We start from the raw sequence: 13,752 nt of genomic DNA, 5'->3' as shown, positions 1-13,752 counted from the left end.
TTTTAAGCTATGAAATTATGTTATTCTCTAATATAGCACTCTATGCTTTCTTACTTGTTTTTTGTCTTTCTCCCCCATTTTGTCAGTTTCATAAAGGAGGAGATCCTGTGCGTTTTATTTACGGTTATATCCTTTACATCTAGGAATGCCTGGCACACAGTGAAGTTTAAGAATTATTTAAGAACAAATCTCTTTTCAATTGACTTTTGGTGAAACAAAAAATAACGACTATAAGTTCTCCTATCAAGAGTTTGAAAAGTTAGCATTTTACTTTTTTGTTTGTTTTTTGGTCTAAGTGTAAGAGGCCTAATTATTGTGACCTGGTTTCTGGAATAGTTATACTGAATTTTCAGTACTCTTCTCCTGGACTCTTTTCCACTTTTTTATGCAGCCTTCCACTAGATATTTTCCAGGCATGGACTCTAATGCTAAGTACTGAAGACAAAAGGTGAATGAGACACAATCCTTGTCTCTGAGTAGTATATGTTTTAGTAATGGGAACAAATACTAAAGAACTATAGTAATGAACAAATTACCGCATGAGCACATATCTGGGGACAAGTGTCTCCAGCAGGACTCATCTCAGTTCTGAACAAGGCCTAAGGAATCTGACATGTGACTTAATGCTGCATAAACTTGCAGCCTGAAAGCTAGGTAGTGACAAAATAGACATTCTCATCAGTGTGAGCTGTTCTCTGAGTCCAGCAGAGTGATTCAAATCAGAATTTGTCATTTTACAGTTTGGTTTAAGGGCTAAGCAGTGAAAAATTAAGAAGCTATTTAATTCTTATTCAGTTTATATATTCATATAACCTGTTTATTTCAAGAGACTTAGTTAATTAAGTATTAATTGTATTGATTAACATCTATAAGAATATTTCATCTTAATAAGGCTCTGTGAAATCATCCATTTTTTATTTGCAAATAAAGAAAATATTGGAAAATAAATGTTCCTGAATCTAAGCTTGTATTCTTTTTATTCCTCTTAAAGTGATGTCAATATCAAAATGCCAATCAACTCCAGTGGACCTGATTTGGTGACCGTGATTCCCAGGAGAATAAAAGGTAAAAAGGAGTGAGCTTGATGATTTGTTTTTTCTTGCTATGTGGGTCGAGGCTTTGTAGTTTCACTGATGTTACAGAACCCTTTTTGCCATGGTTACTTCTGGGCACAATTGAAAATACTGAAAGGTATTGCAAACACTAAAGCCACAGGGACTATGTATATAACGCACATGACTCCAGCAGGGTGGGCACTAGCCACATGCATGTCTTGTGTGACTGGAACCAAAGAGCAAGGACCACCTAAAGGGGGCAGCCTTTCCCCAGTCTGTGCTGCATTGTTGCCATGCAGAAATGTAGACCTAGTTCAGCAAGATTATAGATTTTTTTCCACATGAAAAAATACCCCAGAAATCTTAATTTTTAAATGTGATATCTCCAGATTTGAAAACATTGGCATCCAATTCAAAACTTTTAAAGTATTATGTGGGCTAAATAAAATTTGTCCGTGGCCCAGAGGCAGATAGAACTCTGCCAGTCTGCATCTCTGGTCTCCATTATCATGTGCCACAAGAAATCCCAGTCTTTCCCTAATGAAGAGCTGTATTTGGTTTACTTGAACTTAGTGAGTTACTAATTTTAGTGGACATATGTGAAACATAATTAATGGAAATTACTTAACTTTTATCAGCCTAGCCCTCAACCCCAAAGCCAAGATGTTAGTAGACATGGTATCCCCCAGTAGAACTGCATTCCTCACACTTTCTAACGTCCAATACCTCAGGAGGCTCTGTCCCAGTACTGCATCTATCCTCCTCTTCCATAGCCCCAGTTGTCTGGCTTGCCCCCCTTGTGAATGTCTTTGGGTGTTCAGGGCGATGGTTCGTGAGAGGAGCTTTAGATGGTTTACTTGCACCTGACAAGTCTTGGGTTTCATCTGGGAAGTGATTGCAGGTTTGTGATATACTCTTGTGTTTAGAGGAAAGGCAGATTCACTGACTTGTGAGGCTTTTGATGGATTTTTAGAGGAAGAAAGCAACCATAAGTCAGTAGGTGCAGAATAGCCTGGCTTTGAGAAAACTGGCTTGGATCAGGTGCTGTACATAATTGGAAAGAAAAGGGCAATTGCTTTTATAACATCAAAGAAGTCCTGCTTGGCTGAACTTCACTGAAGTTCACCATAGTGACCAGCAGGGAGCACTCAAAGATTTTAAACGAAGGATTCATATCCTCCCCTTCCTCCTTTCCTTCCTTCTCTGAAAAATTTTTTTGTTTTCAGATAATTTTAGAATTAAATAAGAGTTGCAGAAATAATGCAAGGTTCTCGTATAGCCTTCATCCAACTTCCCCTTATGCTAACACCTTAAGTACAGAACATTTATCATCAGTACAATATTATTAACTAAACTATTTAGTTTATTTGGATTTCATCAGTTTTTCCACTAATGCTCTATTTCTGTTCCAGAATCCAGTGCAGGATCCCACATTGCATTTAGTCACCATATTTTCCTTAGTCTTCCCTCTGTGACTATTCCTCAATCTTTCATTATCTTCCATGACCTTGATACTTATGAAGAACATTGGTTAAATGGTTTTTTTAGACTATCTTTAAATTTGGGTTTGTCTAATGTTTTCTTATGATTAGAATGAGATTATGCGTTTTTGGAAAGAATATCACAGAAATGTGGTGTGTCCTTTAAAGGGGGCACATAATGTCAGTATGCTAATGATGTTAACCTTGATCCCTTGGTTAACGTGGTGTCTGCCAGAGTTCTCCACCATGAACTTTGATAACTCTCTCTTTGTATTTAATCAGTATTCTGGGGAGCTACTTTGAGACTGTGGTAGGCTAAATAATGCACCCTCCTCCCCAAGATATCTAGATCCGAATCCCTCAAATTTTGAGTGTTACCTTATATGGCAAAATAAACTTTGCATGTGTGATTAAGTTAAGGGTTTTGAGATGAGAGATATTACAGATTATCTGAGTGGGCCTTAAATGCAATCACAGTGTCCTTTTAAGAGGAAGGGAAGAGATTTCATATAGAAGACAGAAGATGATGTGAAGATGGAAGCAGAGAGAGATTTAAAGATGCCATGCTGCTGGCTTTAAAAATGGAGAAAGGGAGAAAGGGTCCATGAGCTAAAGAATACAGCTCTAGAAAAGGGCAAGGAAACAAATTCTTCCCTAGATCCTCCAGAGAGAGCATGGCTCTGCTGACGCCTTGGTTTTGGCCCACTGATACTGATTTTGAACTTCTGGCCTCCAGAACTGTAAGGGAATAAGTTTTTGATGTTTTAAGCCACTACATTTGTGGTAATTTGTTATAGCAGCCACAGGAAACTAATACAGAGACTACATAAACATTCTATTTCTGTTTAAACTTTCACCTACTAATTTTAGTATTCATCAGTAGAGCTTGCCTACAGCAGTTATTTCTGTGGTCTAATAGTGACTTACTGCATGTCCCATTCTTAAGACATTTGTTAATTGGAATTTTTCTGTAAGGAAGAGTTGTTCCTTCTTTCCCTAATTTATTTATTAGTATGGATTCATGATTAATAATTTCATTCTTTGGGTTATAATCCAATTAATTTGTTCAAATTGTTCCAGTTTTGGCAATTGAGAACTTTTCCAGTTTGGCTTCTTTGCCCTTTTGACGTGCTCTTGTTTTTTTGTTTTTGTTTTTGTTTTTTGAGTACTTCCTTTATGGCACCACAGATATTTCAGGCCCGTCTTTTTTTTTTTTTTTTTTTTTCGATTTGATTAATTTCAAGTGTACAGTGCACTGGTTAGACATTTATATAGTTCATAAAATGATCCCCCTGACTGCTTCAGGCCCATCTTGTATTTTATTTGCCTTGGCCTTGGAAGAGTTCATAGTTTTTCCATCTTTATTATTTCACTTATAAATCTTATATTGTGGAAGGTTTTTTTCTCCTATGAAATTTTGTTATTTATGTATTAAATGATTTTCCTACAAGGTAAATTTATTCTAAGATACGTATTTAGAGTCTGGTGGATTGCTTGATTGCCAGAGCTGCCTCCAAGCATGAGTATAATTCTAGTCAAAAGCAAAGCAACATAGCTTTTTAAAAAATTATTTTATTTTTATGTTTTAAGCATTTTTTTCAGTTATAGTTGACATTCAATATTATATTAATTTCATGTGTATAGCATAGTGGTTAGACATATAATTTACAAAGTGATAAGCCTAGTACCTAGCCTGGCACCATACATAAATAATATTATTGACTATATTCCCTAAGCTGTCATCCCTGAAAGCAATACAGCTTTTAATTTGACTAGACTACCTTATCAAGGGCAAGTATCTGGTTTCTTACAAGCTTTCCCAGTGTCACCATTACTGTTGAATTTTCCTAAGCATCTGTACTGTGGTTCCCAGACTATCATAGCCTTATGGCTCAGGGACCTTGATGGCTTCTGACTTTATCAACCTGGCTTAGGGACCTTGATGGCTTCTGACTTTTTCATTATTAGAATATATGTAATGGAGCACACAGATCAGAAGCATATGGAGTTTTACATTTGTACATCTCTTTGTAACTGTGGTAGGCCAAATTCTGAGTTGATTCCCAGTGATCCATGCCCTTATTAATCCTTTCCCTTCAATTATATGACAAAGTTGACTAAAAAAAAAAAAAAAAAAGATTATCCTGGGTAGATCTGACCTAACCAGATAAGCTCTTATCAGGAGCCAGGTTCTTCCTGAAGAAAGGCGCTTGAGTGTGAGAAGGATTCCAGGTGAGGGAGATTTTTGGTTAAAGATGAAGGAGGCCATGTGAAAAGTAATGTAAGCAGCTTCTGGGAGCTGAAGGGCAGTCCCTGGCTGACAATCAGTAAGGAGATGAGAAACTCAGTCACAAGGAAAATAAAGGAAAGAAGAAAGTTCCTTATGACTACAAGTAACTGAATGTGGCCAACGCTAATGAGCTTGGGAGCAGATTTTACACGGAACCTTTAGAAAGGAACACAGCCTCCTGACATCCTGATTTCAACCTGTGAGACCTGAGCAGAAAACCCTGCTGTGCCACACCCCAGATTCTACACCTATGGAACTGTGGGGTAATAAATGACCCTTGTTTTTAAACCACTAAATTTGTGGCGATGTATTACACAGCAACAGAAAACTAATACATTATCACCCAGAAAAAGATGTAGAATGTTTAGAACACAGAGAATATTTCTAGCATTCCAGTGTAGCCCTTTACTATTAAAAACATACTTTCACATAATTACAATATTGGCTTTTCAATAACCCTCTATATTAAACTAGAAACTAACCTACTTTATAGATAATGAAACCAAGGTGCAAGTTCAATTAACTTAGAAAATCAAAGGGCTCGTATCCTACATATAAAATCCAACTAACTTACACCATTTGGAGGAAGGAAGCCCACTCCCACAACTGTATCAGTAACAGAATGTATATTTTTGTAAATAGTACCACCTCTACCACTACTTGTCCCTACAACTCTGAGAAACTTTGTCAAGTGCCTCTGTGACTTGCTTTCTTCACCTGTAAAAGATATGTTGATGAGCTATTCTCTGAGTTCCCTTTCAACATTCTCTGAATCTAACAGGTATTTCTACCTATATATTATTTTAAGCTTTCCTCTGTAAAATGCTTAGCTTTCAGGGGACAAAAATATAAAGAAAAAAAACCAATTCCCAAGGTTTTGAAGAAGGAATTCAAACTCAAATTCAAACCATTAAATTGCACGTAGCTAGAACCTTCTCATTGGCCCAGCACTTGACTGGGCGTGCCTACACAGCCTGACACACACTGCCCTCCTTCCTTATGTCCTTGAGATGGCACCCAGGCGTTCCTGTACTTGTCCTGCTCCATGGTCGAGGTGTTGCTCGACTCCACTTCTTTCTTGTCTCGTCTTTCTTCCCCTTCATGCACTCCCCTTTGGCCATCTTTTACTGTTCTTCTGCGGGTGATTCCAAGCCATAGAATTAAGGACGTGTGCACACGTGTACACACACATATACCCCACCCTTAATTCACACTATATCCCTCTCCAGCTCTTTCTAGATAGCTTAGGGAAATTTATCTCTCTGCTTCTCTTTGTCCCATTTGCGGCCCAAATGGCTCTCATAATGGCTAATGAATGACATAGGATGACGCCCTTTGGAGGAAAATGTAAGCTGTGGGCTTTAAAGAGAAGCCAAGACAGTTTAGAGAAGCATGGACCTTCAAATAATCAAAACGATCCCTTCTGATTTTGCATAAAGATCTTTATATTTGCCTTTACAGCCACCTTTATGTAAACGTCTTCCTTTACCATCTATATTCAGGGTAACCATGAAATTGAGTAGAACTCTGTTTTTTAATTATTTTTAGTCCATGTGTATAGTATATTAGGGATTATATTATTGAGCGAAGAGGCAGTTATCTTACGTGGAAATACATTTTGAGTTTTAAGAAATGCTGACTTTTTAAACAACTTCAGACTGCTTAGAGTCATATTAGTCAGAAAATGTTTTTGTCCCAACTTGACCATAAGAGGGCAATATAGGTACATGTATTTTACTTAAAAAATATGTTATATTATCTAGTGCTGCTTGTTTAAAGAATTAATGTCAGGTTTGGTAATTGATTTGCTTAACTCTGGTAGTATATATAATTAACATTTGAATAAAAATGGTAATCGTTTCCTGTGTGATATACACTTTATAGCATGTATTTGACACAGAATAGTCGAGTCTACTGAATTAACCCTGGTAAAAATTGTAACTTCAAAATCACTTTTAATTCCCATTTTAGTAAATGTTCTCTTTGGGCCCCAGATGTCTGCTCTGAAGCGTTCTGGCCTGTGCAGCCATGACATGCTGATATAACCAAGGGAGCTTTGGACAAGGTGTGGTAACATGGTAAAGCCACACTTGGTACATGTTGAAATATTGTTTTTGAATAAGGCAAATAAATATTTGAATGAAGACAGTAAAGGGGTGTTAATCTTTAGTCAGAAGCCTAATTCATCTTTATCTCCACATTTTCCTCATTCACTCATCCATCCTTTCATCCATTCAATAAATATTTAAGTACCTACCAAGGTACTTAACATATTTTGTTAACATATTTGACATATTTTATCTTTCATCCAGAATCCCATAGTTTGAAGAATTTTAGGGCAACATATGGGTGAGGAAATTATAGATATCTCGGTGGTGTTCAGTCCAATGCGTGTGTGGTTATTGTCTCTTAGCCACCCCTTCTACCAACATCTGTGTTGAAATGGATTGTTCTGAATGAGAACTCAACTCTGATACCTAAACTTCCACAGCATATGATTCACAGACCTCTCCAGCACATTGGTGATTTTGATGCCCTCAATTCTGGTAACAACAAAAAATTTTACATTATCTTTCGTTTTCTCTTTGATAATCACATTTGCCAAACAAAACTTTTAGAAATGCTGATTACTTTTCAGTTTAGGCCCTGAACCTGCAAAAAATTAGCAGATGCCTAAGAAAAAAGGTTAAATAGGCATTATCTGTCAAATAGGGCACATTTCTTGAGAATAAAACCAAAATAATTTTGAATTAATATGGATAATATCACAAAATCAAATTAGATGAAAATAGTCACATAGGGACTCAAATTTAAATTTCTGAGTTATAAAAGCATTTGGATTTTGAATTATTGAAGCATTGTGGTTTAACAGGTGAGACTATAGATTTACTGGATTATGATCAATGTTTGAACCTTGGGGTGTAAAGGAAGTGATATAAAATGATTGGTGGTTTTCTAAAGATCGTGGATTTGAATAAGTGTTAGAAATGAATAAGTGCGTGCCATCAGGGAAAAAGCCAAAAAGAAATGGCTGATCTCTACAAACATCTATTTTTGAAAGGCAGGGTAAGCACAGTGGTTAAGAGTATGGGTTAGGGGCTCACCTACTAGGATCAGGTCCTGGCTTCACTACTTACCAGCTCTGGGGCCTAGGTTATTTTGCTTAACTGGTCTGAAAGGTAGGGATAATAATAGGACTATATTAAAGGATTACTGTGAGTGTTATGTGAGATAATACATTTACATGCTCAAAACAGTGTCTGGTGTGAAGTAAATTTGCAAGAAATATTAACCTCCCTGTCTGTTTGTCTTGAAGCATGTAACGTGTGTTGTTTCTACAGTGGCATTTTCCAAGGGAGGTGTTAGGGAGAAGGATGTTGACTCTTCCTTTGAAAGGGTCCTGTCACTGTGTTACCATGTGTAGCTAGGCTACAACCATGAATACACAGGGCTGATGTATTTTTAATATTGTTCATTGTACATAAAGACCTTCTGAACCTTTCGTATTGTGGGGAATGATTCTTTAGACTGTATGTCATTGGTTCTCTGTATTAAACGGTGGTTTTCAATTCAAATGTTTGATTGGGACCTATGGCTTAAAACTTTCTTTTTAATGGGCTGAGAAACAGTGGACTATTACTGTGCGTATGTAAAACATGAGTTTAAGTTGTTACTTGCCTGGCAGGCATTTGAATGAGAAACTCTTCTCCTATTCTGGGATAATGCTGGACAATGCTAATTTCTACACATTTCCTTGGTTTTTGCCTGCCTTTATTTTTGGCTTTGATAAAAACATGCATAATCAGAGGGAATGCTCAGCGTCCCCTTTCTCCCTTTTGTCCACCCACATCCTCATGCCCATTTCAGATCTTCCCATTTTTGTGCAAAGGAGAACCTTCTGTAAAAGGGGAAAAGTCTGGGATTTCTTTGAGATGTAATGGCAGGAAATGTTTCCCATATGCCATCAGGCTAACAAATATAGGGGCATAATTGTGTTTCTTGGAACATTTTTCGTGTACAGTTTGTTGGAGGAGAATTTCAGAATTTTTCTTTCTTTCTCTCTCTCTTTTTTTTAATTTCATTTTTCTTTTCAGAAACGAGCAACCTAGAACTATCTCAAGGCTCCGGAACTTTTCCTTCTGGGTATTATTACAAAGATCAGTGGAGGCCTAGAAAGTTTAAGATGCGCCAGTTTAACGACCCTGACAATATTACAGATTGCTTACAAAGAAAAGTGGTGTATTTATTTGGTGACTCAACAATCAGGCAATGGTTTGAATACCTAACTACATTTGTTCCAGGTAGGTACTTTGCTTTTTGTTTCCCATATGCACGAAATCAGTTTTGAAATAAGCAGACTCACTTGGGTGCCTGAAGAAAGGCATCAAATGAAAAAACAGTTATTTCTCTGTAGGGCTAAAGAGGTATCCTAACCTGGAGAGACATGAGATAGTTTCTGATCAGTGGTGAGGTTGTGATATATTGATGGAAGCACTGGATTCTTATTGAAGCTCATATCACTGATCAGCTGTGTGACCTTGGGCAAGTCATTTGCTTTTCAAAGGGGCTTCACTTCTCCATGTGAGTTGAGGCAGCTCAACAATATCACCTCATGGGTGTCTCTCACTTCTAATATTTCCAGTTGCTTCTCTCTTAGTTCTTTTTGGTCCAACTCCAAGTTGGTATAAGAGATTTAACCGGAAAGAAGCAGCCAAACAGACTGGAGTTCATTTTAAGATATCCATGCAGCAAAGCCATCCTTGTGTTATTCGATGGCATTTCATTGGGTGGCTCCGAGATGAAGCTGCTCTTACTGAGGGAGCCTGTCCAGGTAAGTCCCAGCGGTATTAGCTTCCTGGTTTCACTGCTGGACTCTGGGGCTACTCTCCAGATTTGTAATAAACCCCACATAATGGAGTTCCATACTTTATTAACAATGGGCTTTTTCCTTTTCCTGGCAGGGGTGTGGATAGGGTGAGGAAGGATGGATTCTGAAGACCCTGCTTACAATTTAGAGAGCTAATAAATAGTTCTGTGGGAACTGTTTTTTATGGCTATATATGGGCAGAGACTGTCATAAAACAAATTCTCAGTTTATTGTGAGTTGTTGTTTGTGATGTTTTTCTTTTTTCTCTCTTGTTTATTACATCAACTTAGTTTTACATTTAATTTTTAGAAGAAAAAGAGGAAATAGATATGACCCCAAAAAGTGAAAAGTTAATTCCAATTTTTGTTTTGCTTGTTTCTTTGTTGAACTCAGACAGCTGAGATCTGGTTGATAAAGCATAAATTAAACATCAAGAGAAAGGAAGTAATTTGTATGGCACTATGCTAGGCATGATTTGATGCTGACCAGGCAGGGCCCTCCGAGAGCTGCTTGATTCTTAAGTTCTTATGACGTAGCTCGGTTATTCCCTTTTATAGCAATGATTATAGTGTCTTGATCGTTTTCCACCATAGCGTTTGCAGAGATTTTCACCTGATAAAACTTTGTGTCAGTGCTTGATCTTAATCAAAAGAAAGTGGTAGATTGAGCTTTTAGTCAATTTAAGTGGGGATAAATGCTAAGTAGTAATGAATTAAGCAGGAAAATCTAGAAGATGAACCTGGGACTGCACAGAAAAAAAGTGAAACTTTTACTTTAACCCTCAAGAGTAACATAGGACAGTTATATTTTGGTCCTTCTTCAGAAGGACCAAATTCTCCATCTGAGCATTGCTGACTTACAGCACTGTAGTAGTTGGCCCTAAATAGGTCTTAGGGAATGTTAATTGAATTAGGTTGCCAAAAGTTACTTAGTCTGTTTTCTGTAAGGCACTTATAGGAATATTTAGGAAAGACAGGCCCTCTTTTCTCATGGAGCATATGTTAAGTGATGAATTGTACAGACAAAGGTTTTTAGGAGTAACGGAATCAGTGATTCCTGGAATCTTCAGACGATCTTGGAGGAGCTGGTCTTTGAAACACAACTTAGATAAAGGGGGTGCAGAGAGAAGAGAATTCTAACTTCTGCTGCTGTCTTTGTTATTCTTATGACAGAGATAGACGTTCCCTAAGATATTAACATGATTTTCCACCCATAGGGTGAAATTGAAAGTCAGAAGAAACAGTCGCTCTTTTCTTTCCTTTATAGCAAAAAGGTATTTGGTTACACAATAACAAAAAGAGGTATTTGGTTACTATTATGTGTTCATAAAGAAAGAATATTTACCTGTTAGAAGAATAATGTGTAAATGCCAAGTTAATTTTTAGATATTCAACAATCAGTGCAATCAGGAAGATTTCTAGACCTAATAAGTAGTGGTAAACAGGTTATTTTGCTTCTGAGGTATAGACCTAGGTATAGAATCTGTCACTGGTGTTATTACTTGTGATGTGATGTTTATGGAGTGATTTAAATGATAATTATGTTAGAATGAAAGTCCATTGAGAAGGGGGCAGCAAGGTGCAATGAGAACTAGGTATTCCTTTTATATTTGTATTGTACCTTTTTGTTTTTGTACTTTTATTTTAAAATCTGTTCTTTGAAGCTACTAAGAGTAAAGAAAATATGTATGCTTGGTTTAAACACTTTTATGAATTTGAATTTTCCTTATTTTAGATTTAGTGGAGTTTAACTTGGGTAGTCCCAAGAATGTGGGTCCCTTCCTTGCGGTGGACCAGAAGCACAATATTCTGCTGAAATACCGCTGCCACGGTCCACCGATCCGCTTCACGACTGTCTTTAGCAGTGAGCTCCGTTATGTGGCGAATGAGCTGAATGGCATCGTGGGAGGGAAGAACACAGTGGTTGCCATAGCGGTGTGGTCTCATTTCAGCACCTTCCCCTTGGAAGTGTATATCCGGCGGCTCAGAAACATCCGCCGAGCAGTGGTCCAGCTCTTGGATCGAAGCCCTAAGACCGTGATAGTCATCCGGACAGCTAACGCCCAAGAACTGGGGCCTGAGGTGAGCCTTTTCAACAGTGACTGGTACAACTTTCAGCTGGACACCATCCTTCGGAAGATGTTCTCAGGGATTGGAGTATATCTCGTCGATGCCTGGGAGATGACCCTGGCCCATTATCTACCCCACAAGCTACATCCAGATGAAGTTATTGTGAAGAACCAACTAGACATGTTCTTGTCCTTTGTATGCCCCTTGGAGACCTAGCCTGCCCTGGAGAGGACTGGAGGAATTACTTTCAGTGACCTTCTACATCTCCTGCATTCCTGAAAGTTTATGGGTGGCTCTATGGGAAGATGGCTACATTGTTATGCAGAACGCTTCAAAAAGAGCTGGACTTTGTGTAATGATTAGTAAGGAGCTTAGAAAATACAGATTACATTATAGTTACCTATAAGATGTTCTCCAATCTTGACTTAGCCATGGGAGAACCATTATTAACAGCTTCCACACACTGTATTGCCATTGTAACCAAAGAAGTTAATGAGTGTGTTTGAACTAGCTTCTCCTGGGAGAGGATATTACTGTGCTAGAAAGTGTGAAAAATGTTCTGACCTAAATGGAACGGACTAGTTTGCCTGGCAGTGGAGTATTTGCAGCTCATCTGAAAAGGGAAATTGACTATATCTGCATGAACAGTGCAGTTAGTGCATCTTCAGCAGGTGAACTAACAAGGCTTGTAGTTGGTGGCTCCTGTAACACACTGAAGCCTGCCGTGTCTCAGGAGTTTCTCTTGATCTACTTTTTCTGAATTACTTGAAAAGACCAGTGTACTTGGTCAGAATTCTAGTGAGAATATGTACAATGTCCTGCTTTTATCTAGAAAAGGAGCAAAAGGGAGATACGAAAGCCGTATGTGTAAAAATCTCCGTGTTCAATTGGTATTTGCATTGGGTGATTGTTATTTATTTGAGCTAAATTTTACATGATGAATACTTATTCTAAAATAACCACTTTTGAAACTGGAAGGGTGAAATCTGTAAATGGAAATTTATTTTTGTGTTCTGAAGTTTGAGGGTTTTAAGAATTGACTTTTATGTAAAGAATGCTATTTATTATAAAGATGTGGAAATTGTTTCCATCTGTTTCAAGTATTTCTTTTTTGGTTTTTATTTTGAGTTGCATACCAAAATTAGAAATTAAAGTTAGATATTGAAATCTATGATGGGTATTTCTTGACTCGGGTAAAGGTACACACATTTCTCTCATTCTTGGAAGTAAAAAGCTGCTATTCCTACTGGCTATCTTAAAATAAATTTTACTTGACTGTCTTTTAATTTTAAGTGAGTTTAAGTTAATTTGGAGCCATTTAGTAAGTACTCTTTTCTTTTTCAGCCTATGTGATTACAGTCTGGTTTTAGTTATCCCTAAATGGACATGTGAAGAAACTGGGGAGACTTTAGAACTGAAGACAGATGCTTAATACATGGAAAAATGTACTCTTAGAAGAATGGGTCAAATAATTTTTTTTTTTTTTAACTTAAAACAGAGTCTAAGATCTTTCCTATCCTTGAGGGCCACCTTCAAGTTTATAAAATATGTATCTCTGAGGAATGAAGATTTTAAAATTATGAGTCTGAAGAGTACCAAGTAGTTAAATATATTAAGATAGCTTAATTTTAATGGTCTTTACACTTTAGAGTAAGGATCACTTGGAACATTTTATAAAAATGCAGAATTAGGAACTATGCCTCTTGGGAATCATGAAATCACCCTTTGTGACAAATGCCCAGTGTTTTTGATGCAATGGTGGTATGCTACACTATTGAGAAACACTAACAGAAGAGGTAAAATAGAACTAAGGAAATAATATTCCTTGTCTATTATTTCAGAGGCTTTACTCCAAAAATATCTGATCATGATCTAATAGTGTAGGTGATATTAGCTTTATTTTATAGATGAGGAACTTGAGTTTGAATTTGAACTAAGGTATATGAGAGTCCAAAGCCCTTTTCAACTACAACTTGTACTTTTGTAAAGA

At 37.2% G+C, this 13,752-nt stretch overlaps 1 protein-coding gene across 8 annotated transcripts in view; it reads left to right on the top strand.

Moving 5' to 3' along the window:
- NXPE3 (neurexophilin and PC-esterase domain family member 3) overlaps window positions 1-13,048 on the top strand; it is a 33,526-nt gene extending 20,478 nt beyond the window's left edge. For 7 of the 8 annotated variants that reach the window (XM_023527332.1, XM_023527335.1, XM_023527356.1 and 4 more), the window contains 4 exons: window positions 992-1,065; window positions 8,921-9,127; window positions 9,484-9,657; window positions 11,428-13,048. In XM_023527332.1, coding sequence (XP_023383100.1) covers window positions 992-1,065; window positions 8,921-9,127; window positions 9,484-9,657; window positions 11,428-11,978 — 1,006 coding nt within the window. In that variant the 3' untranslated portion in view covers window positions 11,979-13,048. The remainder of the gene's footprint in view (window positions 1-991; window positions 1,066-8,920; window positions 9,128-9,483; window positions 9,658-11,427) is intronic. The other variant, XM_011386596.2, reaches the window with a different exon arrangement.
- The last annotated feature ends 704 nt before the right edge of the window (window positions 13,049-13,752 follow it).

This window comes from Pteropus vampyrus, unplaced genomic scaffold (assembly GCF_000151845.1).
Source record: "Pteropus vampyrus isolate Shadow unplaced genomic scaffold, Pvam_2.0 Scaffold1, whole genome shotgun sequence".
Classification (NCBI taxonomy): Eukaryota; Metazoa; Chordata; class Mammalia; order Chiroptera; family Pteropodidae; genus Pteropus; species Pteropus vampyrus.
The sequence above is the reverse complement of the archived record's forward strand: the minus strand, read 5'-3'. Positions and strand labels throughout refer to the sequence as shown.